The sequence below is a fragment of the Typha latifolia genome, chromosome 3 (genome assembly GCF_019914945.1).
Source record: "Typha latifolia isolate L0001 chromosome 3, TyphaL0001v2, whole genome shotgun sequence".
NCBI lineage: Eukaryota > Viridiplantae > Streptophyta > Magnoliopsida > Poales > Typhaceae > Typha > Typha latifolia.
The window spans coordinates 2,693,480-2,712,049 of record NC_133088.1 but is presented as its reverse complement, the minus strand read 5'-3'; the positions used below and the strand labels follow the sequence as shown (position 1 = coordinate 2,712,049).

Sequence of the window (18,570 nt, the reverse complement as noted above, 5' to 3'; positions counted from 1 at the left end):
AAGGGAGAGAAATTAGTGGTTCTTATAGAATCATTTGTCATACTATACACAAATAAGAGAACAATGGTACACTTGAAAATTTGTCTATCACAAACAGTTTATTAAACTAGGCTCTTTTACTCTTTTGTTCAGCTACACACTTTTCGTTGTGGTATTACTTCTCAAATCTTAGTATCCAAGACAAAATTGTTTCCTTTAATGGTCTAAAACATGCTTAATATCTTCTTAATTTATACTCATCGTTATAGATTTTATCTATAGTAACGATTAATTTTAACTGAATTCGAATGTAATGTGCCTTGAAGAGTGATGTTTATAGCAAATAGGCAGCATTACAACCCTATAATCAAATTAAAGAGAAGAAATAATTCGATGATGATCATTGCAGTCAATAAGCAATGTAATTTGTCCAAGTACACGATGAAACTCTACAGTCAGAAGAAAAGTAAAATTTCATACAGAAAAGAAAAAAAAACATCCTACATTCCTACTTCAATCCAAAGACAACACACACTCCAAAGAAACACGCGACTCTCAAATAGTTAGGCCTCCCTGATAGAAACACTTCATCGTTGGAAGCTTATTAGACAATGTAAAGGCTTCAGCAATTATCTCATACTGGTTTCAGATGCTAGAAGAGATCTATAGTATGTAGTGTTTGTCATCACAGTGCTTGTAGAACCACACTCACTGTCTTTGAGTGACATACTAGACTTGTCAAGCTTGATAGCCCATGGATACTGCATGACCTCTGCTGAACCGGCCTGCGACGACGACCGCTGCATTCGAACGCCTCTCGGTATATTACGTCCCTCCAACGACGCCCGACGTCTGCTCGGTGGCCTTTCGGAGGTGTCAGGCCGCTGTTTCGGTGCGCTCTGCGACCTAGCCTTCGCCCTCGAAGATTCCGTGTTCGCCATGTAGTTAGGGAAGAAGGGGGAGGAATCTTGCGGCGACACAGGCGGCGCCGTCGCAAAGGATGACTTAGTTACATCGGACATACAAGATGCTGATAGATAAGGAGGGCTGCTCTTCGCTGTGATGAATGAGAACTCATCAAATCTCCCACTGTAAGCTCTTGGGCTCATGTCAGTCAAGGCCGAGGGAGTTGGAGAAAATTTCTGGTGTGATCTGTAGTTATGACCATATCCTGAGAACTTATCAGTCTGTGGGATTGAGTAGCTATGCCTGCTCTTTGGATTGCTCCTTGTCTCTCCAATGTCCATCTCTACAATCTTGACGTTCTCCTCTGTGTTCCTATCCATGTCCTACGGAAAGCAAGAATTCATCAGTGAAAACAACTACTTGGGCATCGTGAAAAGACTAAAATTTTGCATCAAACTTACAAGGGATTGCTTGTAGGGAGAGCGGAGTGGAGATCTTCTATGAATTGGTGGCTTTTGCGAGCTGCTGCTGCTGCTCTTTTCTTCTTCAAGCATCTGCAACCTTTGCGCGCGAGCTCTAACTTGAACTGCCAACAAAGCCTGCATGCATCTCAGAGTAGCAGTAGCTTGCTTTCTCACCAAGTGACCTCTCACCAAAGCTTGCAATTTTACCAGACCTTTCAATGCACACAGAGCCTTTCTAGCCTGCGGAAGTACGTGGATTATGTGAGATACAATCTATGCATCCAACTTTGGAAACAGGGGATTGAGAGATTATAGAGAGGGAGAGAATACCAGATAACCTCTGAACACAGTCTGGATCTTTTTAGCAGCAGCTTCTTCGATAGCGCTAGTTCTTCTGGCGGCGGTCGTGGTCAGGCGCACCACCGCGGCTGCAGCCTGCGCAGCTGCGACGGCGGCATCGGCGGCGGCAGCCGTGGCCACCGCCACGGCCATGGCTTGCCGTTTCCGATCCAGATCTTTGTCGGACAACCCATGGATGGATGCAGAGACTAGTGGGTCCATGGAATTTATGTCCTTTGCGGCCGGCGGCGGCGGCGGCGGCGGTCGGCGAAAGCTCCATCTCCTCTTCTCCTTGGGGGGTTGCACTTGGGCAGGGAAATTTTCCTTGTCCTTGTCCTTGTCTTTCTCCTTCTTGCCAGTGAGGAAGCTTTTGAGCCATTTTCCAGTCTTTCCCATTGCCAGCACTAGAGCTTTCCAATGGAATGTGCCATGGCAGAGTAGCTAAGCTCAGTTTACTTTCTCTGTCTCTCTGTCTCTCTGTCTCTCTGTCTCTCTCTCTCTCTCTTGGCTACAACATCGCAGTGTATGACCTGGGTTTTTGTTTGTTTATTGTTGGTGATTTCTCTGCCAAGGCTTTTGCCAGTGCAGTAGATTTGGCCTAAAGATTCCTTTCTCTCTCTTGACCAAACTCTTCTCCTCCATGGAATCACCAACCATAAGTAGGCTAGCTATCTGAAGAAAGGGATTTTTTATATTTTACACCGATATAAAATTTATTATTTACATGCATCTTTCTATCCCTCTAAATTTGGTATACATTTCAAAGCCCTTCATATAGATATTCCTATTAAATAGCTCGTGAGCGCATGTTAGATTGTGTTTATCATAAAATCACCGAAATATATGGCGCTATTTAAGAAAATGAAAATAAAAAAAATAATTATATCTATACGCTCTAAATCATGTATATTTATTTTAAGGAAGAAAAAATAGAGAAGAATATGGTAAAATAGTTATCTGATATTTTCTACCAATTCCGTCAAAAAGGTTAGACACATTAAAAAAATCGAAGGATCAAAATATTTAAAAATAAATTAATATATGCGAAAATAAGCTAAATTTAATAAATTTAGGCATGATTACATTAAAATAAAATTGCAAAAGTACTCCTGTAATTTTTTACACGTACCCTTAACCGAAAGGTTTTCGCTTTCTGTCAACAGATATTTATAATAAAAAAAGGTTTTCGCTTTCTAGGAGTATGCAGACAAAATACGAAAATTAGAAGGACGTACATGAAAAGTGAGAAGTAAAAAAAAAAAAGAAAAAAAAAATCATTATGGGTGGTCTGGAAAACCATGTGGGGGAAGGAAAGAAACTGCAGGAATCAGTACAGTACTACTCCCTGGTCCACGTCACCATTGATCCGACGTGTCGTCCTCAGACTGGGTCAAAATCTGGGCCATCCCTCTAAGCCTATACACGGTTTTGTTCCGATGCCATGGCGGGCCCCACTTGCAAGTTTAATATTTTTTGACACATGGCCCAGCTCACCAAAGCCAATGGAGCTAATATAAAGTTTACAAGCATTTACCTACTTTGTTTAGCTCAAGATCCAAAAACCAACTTTTTCTTTGTTTGTTTATAATTGATAAGCTCTTAAACTAATCAAAACCCAAATAAAAGGATTAGTAATCCTTTATAATACATAGATTGGACAACTACACTGACCCTTAAAATGAGTCACAATCAATGATTCAGTGAAAATTCTTAATCCTAACATCAACAAGAGAATTAAACTCACGATCTCTATCATAGATAGATAGATAGAATTTTATCACTAGACTACAGTCAGTGACCTAGATCCAATGACAACTTTGACCACTTTGTCTTCTTAATCCCTTCTTACTCCGTTCCGTTCCTTTTCAGCATGTGGTTAGAGGAGTTATGCTTGTGGGGTGGGGCTTCTCAGCTTTAAATGTGCTAGCCTGGAGCTTGCTTGGCGTCTTCCTTAGGAGTGCACCCAAATGAATGCATGGTTGGGATTGCATTAATTGCACAGATTAGTGTTTAGTGGTGCTGATTAGTCTCTTTTGGCGCTAGGAATGTCGCTTTGGGCCTTCTCATTTTTTGTGTTAACTTTCAATAAAGGATACAGCTATATGAGTGGTATTTTGAAAAGAAGAATTGAGGATATATGGAGAGAGAGAGATTCCCCTCGCTGCTCATCAGTTTCAATGGAGTTTTTTTTTAAGACAAATGATGAGGTATACCTCGTTATTAGTTTGTTAAATTAACTATAAGTTTGTGGATCAACAGATTATCTAGTACAGTATGAGAGTCGATTTTTCTTTACTCTTTACAATTCTGCTAACCCTAGCATGCTAAATCATTAAAAAAAAATTACAGGGTAATTACTTTTAACTTTAATAAAGTGCACTTAGGAAATGTTAGCTCAGAATTCACTGCAAGTCCTTCACTTAAAGTAACAATTAGAAACAAGACCCAACAATATACATTTACATTAATTCTGCATGGGAGATAGATAGATAGATGCTTAACAATACCACTAAGGGCCATTTTGTGTCCCTCCAAGGCTGCTCCATTGTTGCCTTGCATATGATTGATGAAGGCCAAGAGTAGTTGGCAATCACATGCAGTTGCCCATGCCCTACTCTTCCATTTGACAAGAATTTTGTTGGGAGGAAAGTTAGCAGCAACACCTGTGACTGTCTGTACCTTAGTTAGTTTGCAACCCGGCCCTATAACTTTTATTATTATTATTATATATATTTCTCTGTAGGTTCTCTCTTAGACATGGCCAGTACTGGGATATTGTAGGTATATAAAGGACAAAATAAGCATATTTATAGATATCTCCAATAGTGAAAAAGTGCGATACTGGATAAAAGATTTTTGTTTTTTGTTTTCTATTATATTTACATATTGGGTGAGAAGAAGAAAAAGAAGAAGAGGAGGAGGAGGAGGAGAGTTTTCACTACAATAATGGCGGTTTCATGAGATAGGATTGTGAGGTATTAGGGAACCATCACATGATGCCTAGCTTAAAGGAGAGGGAATCGTATCATTTTCATTTGAGGAGTTGATAGGTGTGTACTTTACTTTATAGAAGATGGCACATGGAAGATCTATTACTGCAAGGTGGGTCATGTCACTCGATCATGCCCTTCAAGATCTTGGATTAATCTTGGGACTGGAACAGTTGATCAATGCTATGGAATTCTCGATCAAAATTCTTCTACGAGCGGGGGGTGACTGCTGACGTGCCATCTTCTGATTTGTGGCTCGTGCTCTTGCTGCATCTTGTCTTCGATCTTTGGTCCGATGCATGGCTAAGTCGGTATTTGATGGGGGCCATGAGATCTATTGACCGTCCGCTTGGTGTTTGATCAAATGCCACTGTCCACTTTTTGGCTGGTTGTTGTAGATTTGATGGGCGATCTGATGGTAGATGGCCTGCTACGTCATGGATTGTTCGTAAAATAGCTTTTGGCTATTCAAAAAGAGGATTTTTTTTTCAACTTTACTATGCTTTCTATCACTATATAGTAGTATATATATGACCCTCGATCTTTTAATTATGTTATAACTGCTAATTTTTTTCGTCTAAATTTAACAATCTTTTTCATAATCTATGGTACTTGTCATCAATAAATTAGTTATAAGTAGATTTGGGAGAATTTAGCCCGACCCTTACTACCTACCCCGGTTCATGCCAAGTAGGTTTGAAATTGAGCCCAATTAGTTATCGGTCTAGGCTAGGATAAGAACTCAGGCTGACTAGGTGCTCTAATTTGAAGAGATAATATCCTTGTTTAAGAGGAAAATAAAATAAAAATTGAAGATAAAATAATTATTTTATATCGAGAGCGTTTTATAGCTCAGAAAAAAGAAATAGATGGTGCATACGGAAATTGACATTAATTTAGGGGGTTTAGTGTAAGTATCTCAAAATCCCAAAATATAATCCAATAATTAGATAATAAGTCTAAAGAGAACTAAAAAGAATATAAATGGCTATCCATGCATTAACATATAACCATTCGCCACTTCACACTTCAATGAATTATTTCTAGATTTCCATAGCATGCCCAGAATATGCCTGAGGAGATCATGATAAAAAAAACATGCTCAAGTTTTTGTCACAAAAGAGAGCTCAGAGCAGTGTATACAAAAAAAAAATAATAAAATAAAATAAAAGAAGAAGCCAGTCTTGTTCAAAATGGATACTTTGCTTTTGATAGGTTGAGAGACACAACATAAAAATGGATGCTCACTTAAGTTGTTCACTTGCAGAATTGTATTCAAAGTATGGAATCATGGATCTCTCTCTCTCTCTCTCTCTCTCTCTCTCTCTCTCTCTCTCTCTCTCTCTTAGTGTTTGATTGACAGGATGCCCACAAAGGCTCTATTAGCCTGGAGTACAATGATTAGAGGTCTTGCCATGCATGGCAGCAGCAAATGGCTCCCTGATGCTGTTACATTCCTCGGAGTTCTGATTGCATGCAGCCGTGCATGTTTAGTAGAAGAAGGCAAAAGATGTTAATCCTCTCTTGGGGGGCCTATCACACAACTCTTGCACTCTCACTGTGCGTGATCCGCGATCTCCGTTACAAATAAATAAAGAAAGATAAAAGAAAGAAATACTTCGGTAGTTTTCCTGAGCGCGCAGTAGCAGCTTTCTTTGCATGACTTTCCGAGAACCTCGGTAGTTTTCATTGATTCTTCTTCTCAGACTTTGTTCAATTGTTCTCTCTCAGCTTATGTAATTGAGTAATCTACGAAGCCTCTCTCCTCTGTTGGTTCTCACCTCTTCTCAAAAATTTGGTAATTTCTTTCTGCGTATGCTCTATTTGACTCAAAAGGTATGGAAGTCTTCCGAGGGCAGAACATTATAGTTGCATGGTGAATCTCTTTTGGTCGATGTGGCCTCTTGAATGATGCTAAGGAGTCTATACAGACACTTCGGCATTCTCTCGGATGGAAAGGCCACCGAGTGAAGCAAACAATAAGCAAACCGAAATCATTTTTGGTTACTTCAATCAACAAGAGAATGTGCCAAAAAAAACCCAAAAGAGAAGCAACAATGTTATTTAAACATGATAACCCCCTTGTTCCTTTTTTTCCGAGTGAAATAATTCAACTCATTATAAGGGAAAATTGAAGAAAAATACACAGCTTATTGAAGCCTACGTTACTTTTGGTTATTGAACAAATTACAGTACATCCCAAAAGTAACAAGAGAGAAGTTCAATATATTTCACTTGTCAAATTCCAACAAACTCACTTAGTGGTCACACTCACGCCTTCCTTCCCTGCAATTATCACTGCAGTTGCCATGTCCAAGAATAATCCATGCTCGACAACCCCTTCGAATGCTGAGATTTCTGTTCCTGCTGCTGTTGCATCCTTGATTGGTGTCTTAAAGTACAGATCTACAATATAGTTTGAATTGTCTGTAATATAAGGCTTCCCGTCGCCATCCAGCCTGAGCTTTGCATCGCATCCTTCTTCTTTAAACAATTCTTGTAACCTCGTCAGGTTATATTTCCAACAAAACTGCACAACTTCCACTGGCATTGCTAGTCCACTTCCACCCAAACCAGTTACAAGTTTTGTATCATCCGCAACCACCACAAATTTATCAGAAGCAGCCTCAACCATCTTCTCTCGAAGAAGAGCCCCTCCTCGTCCTTTGACAAGATTGAGCTCTGGATCAACCTGTTTTACTCCCAAGTTTATAACGTTGAAGTACAAGCAAAAGCAATACTCATGTAGACAACTGTGAATCATGAAATTAAAAGAAGCAAGAAGTATAAATTCATTTATCAATTTTTACATGGTAAATTCTCTAAATGGTGGCTCATCATATCAACCAACTCCACAATTTAGACAAAGTATAAGTTAACTGCATTTTATAACTCATCATATCTACTTCAATTCTGATTTACTAAATACAAAGAGAATTCGAGAAGCCACAATTTTCTACCAATTAGAGAGACCAAAAACTAAAAATCAAAAAACAAGAGAAAGAACTGATTGCTACTATTGGTGTCAAACATAAGTAATTGGTGATGGGCACAATCCCAATTTTATTCTAGTCAACATGGAACTACCAAGCTAAAAATTCTGAACTTTTTATCAGAAACTAAAGAGACCAGATAGCAGTTGCCAAGACAATCCAAATCAGAGATCTGACCTTAAGTATAAATTAGAGATTGCAACTACTTATGCCAACGTATTGTCATTACCGAGCGCAATTGCCATTCAATTATGACCAAGAAAGAATATATAGATACTATTGATGCAGCAACTAAATGATTGTTAATGGGCATGATTTCAAAAAAAATTCTAGTCAAATAGAGCACCGACCAGCTTAAAAATCTCAAATTTCCCCAAAACTTGGAAAAAAAACCCCAGAGATTCTAACCTCATCGGCCCCATCAATGGCGAGATCAATACGCGGGTGGTCATCGAGGGTGGAGAGGGGTATCCCCAACGACAACGCCTGCTCGTAGGTGCGCTTCGAGGTGGGCACTCCGACGATCCCAGTGAGCTTACCGGAGGAGAGGAGCGCGCCAATCTCGGCGACGACGAAGGCAGCGGTGGAGCCGGTGCCGAGCCCGAGGACCATGCCGCTCTTCACGTACTCCACGGCCTTGATGGCCGCGAGCTTCTTGAGGTCGTCCTGGGTAAGAGCTACCGGAGCAGAGAGCGCTCGGATTGGTGCTATCGTGCGCCGAGAGGGGGAGGTATGGGGGAGGCCACTGCGGCGGAGGAGGGAGGTGGAGGAGGGCGAGGGGAGGAAGGATAAGGTGGCCATTGGAGGAGGAGGGATTAGGATTTGGATCGAGGAAAGTAGGGGTTTTTTTTAGTGGAGGTGGTGATGGTCCGCGATTGGAAGCTATCGGGTTTGGTGGGTTTTCGAGGGAGAAGAAGGGATGGGGTTGGTGGGTCCCTTTTTGGAATTGAATAAGATGTGTGTGATTCATGATGAGCGGCTGTGATCCAATCACATGACCACCAATATTTAAGATTAGCCTTGGGAGGAAAATTTGGTGTTGTGGAAGATATGTGTGATTCAGTGGGTTTTGGCTTTACTAAACACACTTCCACCATGTTTTGGGATCATCCAATTGTTGGAAATTAAATTGATTTAGAATTTATTTATCTAAAAAGTTTGAAATTATTAAGTGATGATATTTTAATTTATTTTAGTTTATTTGGATGAATTTCAATATATGTCATGAAATCAGATGATTTGAAGTTGGATTTGATATGGTCGAATGGACTGCATTTTCCTTTCCTATTTTCAAACAAAACCAATTGAACACACGTCCCCCCAACCTGCACCGAATCCATTCCGGGTTCTTGGGTCTCATCTCGAGCTAGATCTTGACACGACAGTCATGATCTAGGCGCGGCGCACCAGGATCACAAGCGCCGGCCTAAAACCCCGCCCTTTCTTTCCCTCTCGATCTCCCCTCCCCTCTCTCGCCTTTTACCAGTTCCCCTCCCTACCACTACCAGTCTACCGCACGTCGCGAGAGCATCAGCTATTTGCCTCTCCCATTCCTTTAAAGAAGTCAATCAACCCAAAGGCCGCAGCTTCTCGATTTTTGCCGCGCTTTCTCGTTTCCCCGTGATCTTGATTCTTTCTTCTCAAGGTTTTCCTCTGTACTGTTTACTTTTCTTTCCACTGTCAATTGAATCGATTTAAGAGGTACGGGGATGACGACGCTATCATCTTGAGAATGACGCGGATGAGAAGTTTCTGATTAATATTCCTTTCACTCAATTGCTCAAGCTGGCATTTGGGGGGTCGTTGAAGGTATTCCTGAACACTTGTGGAGTTAGGGTTTTGATATTATCTGTTGTATTTATTTTCGAAGTTCAAATTTTTTTTTATTGCTGCATTCTATTTCTCGATGATCGTCTGCTACTGCTATACAAGGGTTTGAAGGTACAAGTTATTAATCTGTGACGTTATACTTATTCATTTGGTTAGATGTCTGTTGCATGCTTAATTTTGCTTTCTAGTTTTAGGTTTTTACATCTCTTAATTTCGTTTCTATCTTTGATAGCCCTTAAAAATAATTTAATTGGTTAAAATTACGTACGTAGTTTGTTCGATTCGGAGTAAATTACACCTAGATCACCTCAACTATAACCCCGTATCACTTAAAAATAACTCTTCTATTAGTATACCATTTGTTTTTCCATCTGAAATTGATATGTGAATAGAATGCGACCAATTTTTACTCTCATTTGGGTCGAAATTACCTCATCTTCCTCCAGAAACCTACACTAATACATTTTTACTTTTTCCCTTTTAATCTTAATCAAATATTTTCCTCTCAGTGGTCTCCACAATTTTCATTACTCTCTTTCCTCTCAAACTCGAAATCTCTCTCAACTTCTCTCTGCTCTCAACTTTTCTCTCCCAATGCCAGGTTCTTTCATGATATTGCTTTCAATTACTTCTTGCTCTTATCTTTCCAATCTCTATCAAACTATCATTTTCTAAAGCCCAATGTGCATGAGAATAGAGAGTAATTTCGTAAAACCAACTTTTTGTCACGGCATTACCTTTCAGGGAGATTATGCTACCTTTTTATGGAGATTATGATGGCTCATGAGGTCTTAGTGTCGGGTTCTTTTTTCTTCTTTAGAGGGTACAGGTGAATACTAAATTATAATTCATGGATCTAAGCATAATTTAGCCTTCTCTTTGCTTGCGAATAATATGATTCTTAAAAGAGCTAACATATACACTGTAAATTAGCTTTAACTTTACAAATGCGTAGGTACTCCATGTATCCCCAGTTTTGCATTATTAACTGAATGTTCCAAGTAGTGTTGAATAAAACCCCTCATTACTGCTAGGTTTTCAACCTGCGTTATTGCAGCTACTGTGAATTATTGAGAAGGCCCAGTAATTCTTGCGGTGATATATCTTCTTAAGTAGACTTTTATGTACCAAGTTTAATAACTCGAAATAACGACCCCAGTTCATAAAGTGAACTCTATGTGCCATATATCATCTTTTCTTTTAATCTTTTGGAGAAGTACTACTTCATCTTGGTAACTCAACGGTGTCACTTTCCGAGTTGGAATCTTGTTAATCTGTTTAGTGCATTCTGGAGGTTGCTTGAGGATTTGATGAAGTGATAAGAGTATATATGACAGGTCTTGCTCTGAGTTGATAGAATGCTTTTACCAAGTTGACAGAATGCAGTAATCTTCAAAGAGAAATAGAGAGATCAAGAAGCGTTGCAGCCTCATTTTTTAGGTTGGCAGATGAAACATCTATCGATATCAGCTTTCAGTGTCAAAGCCATTAAGTATTTACTACATCTGGACGGTTAGAGATATATATGTGGGCATGCTTAATTTCCCTCCCCTTTTCCTCTAATAATTTGCCTCCCTTCGTAATTCTACTCTAGAAGATGGAAACGAGTATATTTTTTTATCGTATTTTGCTGTTAGGTATCACAAGTTAGATTGATGTTGTTGTCTGTTGAACTGGTTTCTTTTGTAAGAAAAAGCCTAAGCCCCCTTTCCCTCTTAGAAAAACAACTTTATTTTGGAATAAGTTTTTTTTTTATGGTGCAGTAACTAAACAATAACTTGAATTTTTTTGCCATATTATTTATTATTCTCTTTATTCTTATTCTGTATAATTTTAAAAAGTCAATTGAATAATTGTCTAAAATTATCATTGTCTTTAGATTAGACAACACCTAATTACTACTACTCTACATTTAATTAAAGGTATTTTTGTTAATTTAGTTTAAAATATCATCAATTCTTAATACAAATATACTATTTTTATTAATTTATATCACGCCAAATGTAATTATTGTTTCTTATACTAGTATCTAACTAAACAATAGAATAATTTATACTAATATTAGATCTCTTATTCTGGTTTTAAAAATTAGAATATATTTTTTTGTAGAATTTTGTTATTGCATAAGTGAACAGTGCCTAGAGCATTGAATCGATACATATTTCCTTTTGTTCACTCTAAACAATAATGCTTATAAACACGTTTAAGTTGACTAAGTCTCCATCAATCCAAATTTTCGGACTTTTTCAGCAACAACTGAAAAAAAGAGAGAAGCAACCATCTTTCCTCGACGCCCAAATTCTAAAAGTTAGTTCTCAGATTTCTCACAGCATTAGGAGTGGAAGTGATTTGATGATATCCATCCAAAAAGATTGCATATTTGAGATTTGATAAATGGGTCTGGATTTTTCTTATTTGGCTCGAATTATGACCTTCATTCATTTGCAGATAGGTAGGAATACAATTTAAGAGTACTATCATAATATATATCCACATAGATATTCTTCCAACTATTTGAGGTCAGCTATATCAATCATGTTTCGACATGCTATCTCTTTTTCTAAAGAAAAGCCCGTAGGCTCATATCATTAAAATGATCATTTAACTACAAATAGAGATAGAGATTGGACAATATAAAAATATAGTATCAAGCATGAAATAATAATTACTAAGCACCGTGAAGACAAGCCCAACTTGGTTACTCCACAAGGCACAACAAGAGGTTTGACAGGTCTAATATTCTTCAACAAAGTCAACCCTTGCAAGAACATAGATATAAAAGGGTCAAAGTCTTGTGGTTTCTTGGAGGCCACACAAAGATCTGACACATATAACCTAATTGCAACCCAGAGATCCTATTGAAAATAATAGACATAGACAAAGCAGGAAAGGAGAAACAACCAAACGGTTGTAGAGAGAGGCTGCGCTGCCTTCGACGGCATGCTAGTGGAGGAGGGAAAAGAAGATATCATCTCCTCGAGAACCAATTCTACAAGAGGAGAGTGGTCATAAAAATCAAATATCCACCACCACCATTGAGCTAACTTGTAACCCAAGCCAATACTGGCTCCTTCCACTTTTGTCATCGGTAGGAGGCGAGCAAAGGGGATACCAAGGGAAGGGAACAAGGTCCACCGATTCGCTTCTCGTTGAATGCCGGTGAGGGCATCTTATCCAACAGCTAGACAGGTAGGTAGAGAAGACTGAAGAAAGAGGAGATGAAGAGAATACGACTTTTTTGAGGAAAACACTCATCTTTTCGGAGGAGAGAGAGAGAGAGAGAGAGGGGAAAGGGCCAAAAGACATTACCGGCGCCACGCTAGATGGAGCGGCGGTGCTAGAGGAGGGGAGGATAGAGAAGAAAAAAACATATGTTACATTATTTTATTATTTTGTTACGTATTCCATTTGGGATCCATCAACTATGCCACAAGTAGTACTAATCTAGGAATATAGCTATGAACTTATTCAATTTCCCAGCTTTAAAGCATGAAGTAAGTATTGCATTATTTTGGTCAAAAGTAGCTTTTGTCTAGACCCAATAACAGTGGGCATAACCCCACCTCATGTCTGTCAAAACAGTCTTATCTTGAGGTCCATTCCACCTCTCTCACTAATAAGACATTAAGATTGAGAGATGTAAATTAATAAATAAAAAATAACCAATCTATACCCCTACAAATTCTACCGTGCATTCCTTGTTTTATTCTGCACACATCAAGGATCCTGAAGACGATAGACTGATAGAGGAACAGTCTCATCATCAGGTCACCATTTGAAAGAAGTTATGATTATTAGTTGCAGATGCCCGAATTTTTATATACTTCATACAGTTCTCCTCGTATTGGTCTTTATTTAATGACACCATTTTGATCAAAAGATTTGATTGTTCTCTTTAGTTTCTTTATTGTGATGTGATATGCTCTACAGTACTACCATCATCCCTATACATTGCCCTTTGTTTCTTTCTTGGCTTGCCTTTTACTTTCTCGGATTTTGGAACGCCTTACTTTGAACGGCGCTGTTTCAGTACCGTGGATTGCTAGTTATCATACTTTTTTCCTCCTTCAATAATCCTCTGCTATTCTCTCCTCTTTTTGATGTCTGTACTTCTTTCAATTAGAGAGAGAGCATGCAAATTTAATTTTGAAATAGGCTCCTTGGTGAAGTAGTGAGATGGCCTAGGTGTCTTCACCTTGATTGCTGTGATGTATTAAATTGTGAATATTTAGTATTCAAGATCTAAAAAATATTGTTAATATAATTTTTGTGACTGACAACAATCATATGATTGTGTTAAATCAATTCAAAAATATTTAAAATGAAAATGATAAATATTCTAAGATGCGAATGATAATAATGCCAAAACTTAAGATGTTTTTTTTAATATTCTTTTTGTTTCTAAATGTCTCCTATTCCAAACTAAAGCCTTAGTTGTCAATCACTAAGTAGTATACTACCTCTACCTCACCATTTTCTATGAAAACCTTCTATTATATCATGGATATCACTTTCTTTCCAGTTTGATGGGATTCCAATTTCCAAACCTCACTATATTCTCTCCTTTTAGAGACATAAACAGTATGAACTCATCATTAGCAAGATCTACACCTCCTCTCTCTCTCTCTCTCTCTCTCTCTCTCTCTCTCAAAATCTTTGCTTTCTCTTTTTCCATCCCAAGACTGGAGGCCCACATAGTATAAGTATAATAAGCTACAAGCTCTAGGGCTAATGGCTTCAACCTCAAGCTCGGGGTTTTAGGAGAGGAGGGGGGGACAAGTGACTTCTTTAGTCCCTTTCTATGCCCCCGTACCTCTGATTTGGAGGACTCTCTGTCTTACACCACTCCTCAGCTTTTTGACACAACCATCTCTTACCTATGTCTTATTTTGTATTCTTTGGAGGTTGTTTTTGGAATTTGGTGGATTTGATTGTGTCCTCCTCTTTGTAGTAGTAAGCTGACGAGTAGATGGTTGCTGCTGTGCATGGATGGAGGCCATGACGATTGATTTCATCATAGCCTGAGCTGTAAGACTACTGTCCAATCATTACAAATTACGTTTATTTATTAACTTTATTGAAATATATATTAGTGAGTCGAAAATCTCTACTATAGGAACAATTTTATTATAGACACAAAAATAATCAGAATCTATTGCTCCAAACATTTTAGCACTCATCTGTTTTATAGATTTCTTGGACAATTTTTTTTCTTCCTTTTTTTAAATCAAAGTTCGTAGACATAAAAGTATTCGGACTAAGTTTTGAGCTCATTATTTTTTTCTTGACAAACTTTGTTCGGATCCACTTGCGCATGCTGTGTGGTATTCTTTTTCTTTTTAACACATTGGGATTCACAAAACTTTGAGACAGCCTTTGATCTTTGCTAAGGCCTCTGGATCCCCACCATGCCTTTACTCTGTTGCTCACACTAATTCCTTTCTCACCACGAAGAAAGAAGAAAAAAAAGAGAGTGGAGGACAAGCCCACTTAGACCCCAACCAGATATGGTGACAATGAGAGGACCAAGCTCTACATTGGATATGGTTGAGCTCTAATGGGAAAATTGTTTGAATTGAGATGTAGACCACTGTGGGTTTTCATGAGCCAGAGTGGGTCTCACCCAAACTGGATGGTAGTGGGTATCTACGGACATCAAGCAACAGCTTTGCTGCTGCTGCTGCTGCTGCTATTGCTCTATTTCTGTGGTGATTACATAAATAGGATTATACATTTTGACCTTCTGTCTCCTTCCAAATATCATTAACAGCGATCACAAAATAACTTATTGATAAAAGAAAAGTTAACAAGAGAGTAGAATGATTCTTTGTTGAAGGGCTAATAACACACAAGTGGATAGTGAATAGGAGATCCTAGGAGGGCTTATCTTCTCTGCACTTTGGTCTTCGCATGTGATGATGTTGGTCAATGAGTGGTCAAAGGGGGGGTAGCCTGTGGAATTGTCTCGCAAACATTCTTTTTTGTGTACAGCCATGTAGTTAGCAGGCTCATGATGATTCCCTGATGCTCTTGTCTCCATACCCTCTTCTCTTACATCTCCCTTTCAATATCTTCTTTCACTTTCACTCACTATCTTATATCTATCTCTAGACAAGAGCTACAAGACCATCCCTGTCTCCATGAGAAAACACTAGACTTAGGAAAACAGGATTGGACTACTTATTATGATCAAATCATCTCTTCTTATGTCATAAAGATTACATTAGTTGTTAAAATATAAAAAATAAAATTCGCTGTTTCCTAACTTAGGGATGTTATTTATTACAGTTCATGGTTATTTAACATAATTTCATAGCTAGGTTGTTAGTAATATAAACTTTTAGATTAATTGCTTATCTAACAATTGTGAACGGTTGTAGAGCGAGGCAACAAGTGGAAAACTTGAAACAGAGCATTAGTTGGTCAATGAATACAGAAAGTTAAATTGGTAAGGCTTTTGAAACTATCTTAAGAGATTTTTTTTTTCTGTGTGTCCTTGAAACTATTTTAGCCGTTAAATTTCTTGGCCCCAAAATGTGGGGCAACCCCTAGGGTGTCTGTCTCACTCTCATCATTTTTGCATGGACTATCTCTGATGATCATAAAATGGAGATCAAGTCGTGTACTTCTTTCTCCATGTCGTCTCTGTTATTCTCTCCTTTCATTCATTCTCTCTTTTCTTTTTCAGAAGATTACATAACAAGAACCATAATGATTCGCATTTATATAGACTAGATGATTGAAACTTTTAGGGTGAATTTTATGGTTTACTCCCCTTGTGATTTAACTCTATTACATAGAAAACACTATTTTTTTTATTATTTGTAAATAGAGCAATCTATTTGCTAAAAAAATATCATCCAAGCATTTAATACTGTTGTTTAATCTCAAAAGTTTATTAAATGGGCGAGACAAGAATAATTTAAGAAATATAAAATAGATAAATTAAACTCAACCCGGCCGAGATGTTGCAGAGTATTTTTTGTAATAAATAAGTGGTTTTATTTATGATTAATATAACAAAATAGTAAAAAGTATAGGGTGTTATGAATAATTTTCTGTTAATATAAAACTAACATCGGTTAATGATGGAAGAAGGTCCGAGAGAAGCTTATTGTAGATTACTATTAACTCCAGCCTCCAAATTCCAAGCAATATTGGGATAAGTGAAGGATTGGGATCTTTTCAGTTTCCAGTCTCTCTCTCTCTCTCTCTCTCTCTCTCTCTCTCTCTCTCTGGGCAACTTTTGCTGGCACGGCGCGAGGCAGAGGAAGCTCGTACTATTCCTACACTTTTTCACGTGGCTACGTACTAATACTTTCTTATTTACTCTCCTTTTATTTTTATAATATATTGATGGCGTAGAGTTTAAAATTAAGGGGTTTTTTTTTGCATATATATATATATATTAGTGGCTTGTATGCCCTCTAAAGTTGGTATTAGCATGTATAATTATCAAAACACATGACTTTTTTTTCGTATGTATATCCTTTAAATTTTTTATTTTTTATGTGAATACTCCCTCATAGTCAACTAACTATTAAAATATTCTTATTTTTATTCTAGCGTTCAAGTAATTTTTTATTAAATTATTTAGATAATTTTACTTAGATCTACTGAAATCATTATTTTATGTACAATTTTTAAACTTTTTTATTATCTACGTACACTTCTTAAACTAAAAAAATTATTTGTATATACTCCATTCAACTAAGAAAAAAATAATAATTATATAAACTTTTAAACTAAAAAAAATGGATCGAAAAGTGTGTGGGATAAAAAAAATTCATACATAAAATGGTGAGAGATAAAAGAAGTCTAAATAAAATTACCCTAAATTATTTAGACTTAACTTATATATATATGCGAACATTAACTTTTTAAAAGTATACACCCAAAACAGCACTATAATTAGTAAAACAACAATTCGTGTGATGTTTTCTTAATTAAAAATATTCGATTAAAACATATATGTTCGATGAACAGCTAACAGAAGCAACATTTGAGATCCTTTACAAAGATCGACGGACTCAATTCGCACAACGAAAAAAATAATAAGATCGAATTTAAAAAATAAGCAAGAATTAAAAAAATTAAAATATAATTATATCCTTTATCACCGTTAAGAGGATATCGCAGTGGCCTCCAAGCTGTGATTGAAGCTCCAGTTCTAGTTCTGGATTTAAATGCTCTTACATCGAATGTATTAAAACATAATAATGTTTACGACTAACAGAAGATTTGATTAAGAATAAATGCACGGACAAATTTATGAAAACAAACGATTTAGAATTTTTTATTTTTTGTTTGATAAAAAAATTGAGAGCTACAAGTTGGCAGAATTGATTGAGGTCAGTCGTATGTATGGAGAGGGAGACAAGATTTGATTGATTTGGGCGTGCACGTCTCGATGGTGCTGCAACGAACTGCACATCCTATTTATACGTCTCTGCTACTCCTACTGCTCACCAGTGAATGACTGTCTTGTCCATATATTTTTTTAAAAAATTAAAAAGGTATTAAATTATATTAAGTGGTTAACCAGTACCAAAGTCCGGATATCAAAAATTGAGCTAAGTTCTAAAGTAAACTTCCATTCCAAGTACACCCCAAGTCTTGCCCAAGGCTTTTTATTTTAATTTTTAAAAGCTCGATAAAAATTATAGCGTCTTTTATTTCATTTTTACTTTTGTGATACGAATCAATTTATAAAGTCCACGTGTGTATCATGAGAGTAAGATCATCAGTTTGTCGGATTATGAATCCAGTCCTATTAGTCATAGGTTATTAACAAAAGAACTACTTAAATTCACTTTGATTCACCTATAAGGTGAAGGATCCCACTTAAGAGATATGAGATATGAGGGCGTAGCATGATATTCGTTAGCCAGAGCTATAGTTCAGGTCTAAATAATATGAAGCTTTTTTTTTTCCTAGTGAAAAATGTGATCTTATATCTCACCGTTTAAAACATCACAGCAACGGTAAACTCAGGCTTTCGAGGATCTGAAAATCATTTAATCACATGCATCCCTATCTCTCCTCTAAATTGACATTATTTGCCAGACA

The 18,570-nt window shown here is 37.4% G+C and overlaps 2 protein-coding genes and 1 long non-coding RNA gene across 3 annotated transcripts; 1 reads left to right on the top strand and 2 right to left on the bottom strand.

Annotated features, from left to right (window-relative positions):
- Positions 1-351: 351 nt before the first annotated feature.
- On the bottom strand, positions 352-2,349 carry LOC140785197 (protein IQ-DOMAIN 19-like). The gene is made up of 3 exons (XM_073132969.1): positions 1,680-2,349; positions 1,347-1,589; positions 352-1,268 (listed from the first exon to the last, which is right to left on the bottom strand). Exons 1-3 carry the CDS (start codon positions 2,082-2,084, stop codon positions 609-611), a joined length of 1,308 nt encoding a protein of 435 aa, XP_072989070.1. The 5' UTR covers positions 2,085-2,349; the 3' UTR covers positions 352-608.
- Positions 2,350-6,705: 4,356 nt separating this feature from the next.
- LOC140785123 (probable ribose-5-phosphate isomerase 3, chloroplastic) lies at positions 6,706-8,577 on the bottom strand. Its single transcript, XM_073132865.1, has 2 exons — positions 8,080-8,577; positions 6,706-7,370 (listed from the first exon to the last, which is right to left on the bottom strand). Exons 1-2 carry the CDS (start codon positions 8,470-8,472, stop codon positions 6,933-6,935), a joined length of 831 nt encoding a protein of 276 aa, XP_072988966.1. The 5' UTR covers positions 8,473-8,577; the 3' UTR covers positions 6,706-6,932.
- A 281-nt stretch (positions 8,578-8,858) lies between these two features.
- Positions 8,859-11,284, top strand: LOC140784611 (uncharacterized). Its single transcript, XR_012108296.1, has 2 exons — positions 8,859-9,612; positions 10,839-11,284. It is a non-coding gene; the product is annotated as an uncharacterized lncRNA (long non-coding RNA).
- The last annotated feature ends 7,286 nt before the right edge of the window (positions 11,285-18,570 follow it).

Coding starts and splice junctions, on each gene's coding strand:
- LOC140785197 (XM_073132969.1), bottom strand. CDS start 2,084: ATGGGAAAGACTGGAAAATGGCTCAAAAGCTTCCTCACTGGCAAGAAG. Junction 1,590..1,679: donor CTGTGTTCAGAGGTTATCTG/GTATTCTCTCCC, acceptor GTACTTCCGCAG/GCTAGAAAGGCTCTGTGTGC. Junction 1,269..1,346: donor CTCCCTACAAGCAATCCCTT/GTAAGTTTGATG, acceptor TGCTTTCCGTAG/GACATGGATAGGAACACAGA.
- LOC140785123 (XM_073132865.1), bottom strand. CDS start 8,472: ATGGCCACCTTATCCTTCCTCCCCTCGCCCTCCTCCACCTCCCTCCTC. Junction 7,371..8,079: donor CCATTGATGGGGCCGATGAG/GTTAGAATCTCT, acceptor GGAGTAAAACAG/GTTGATCCAGAGCTCAATCT.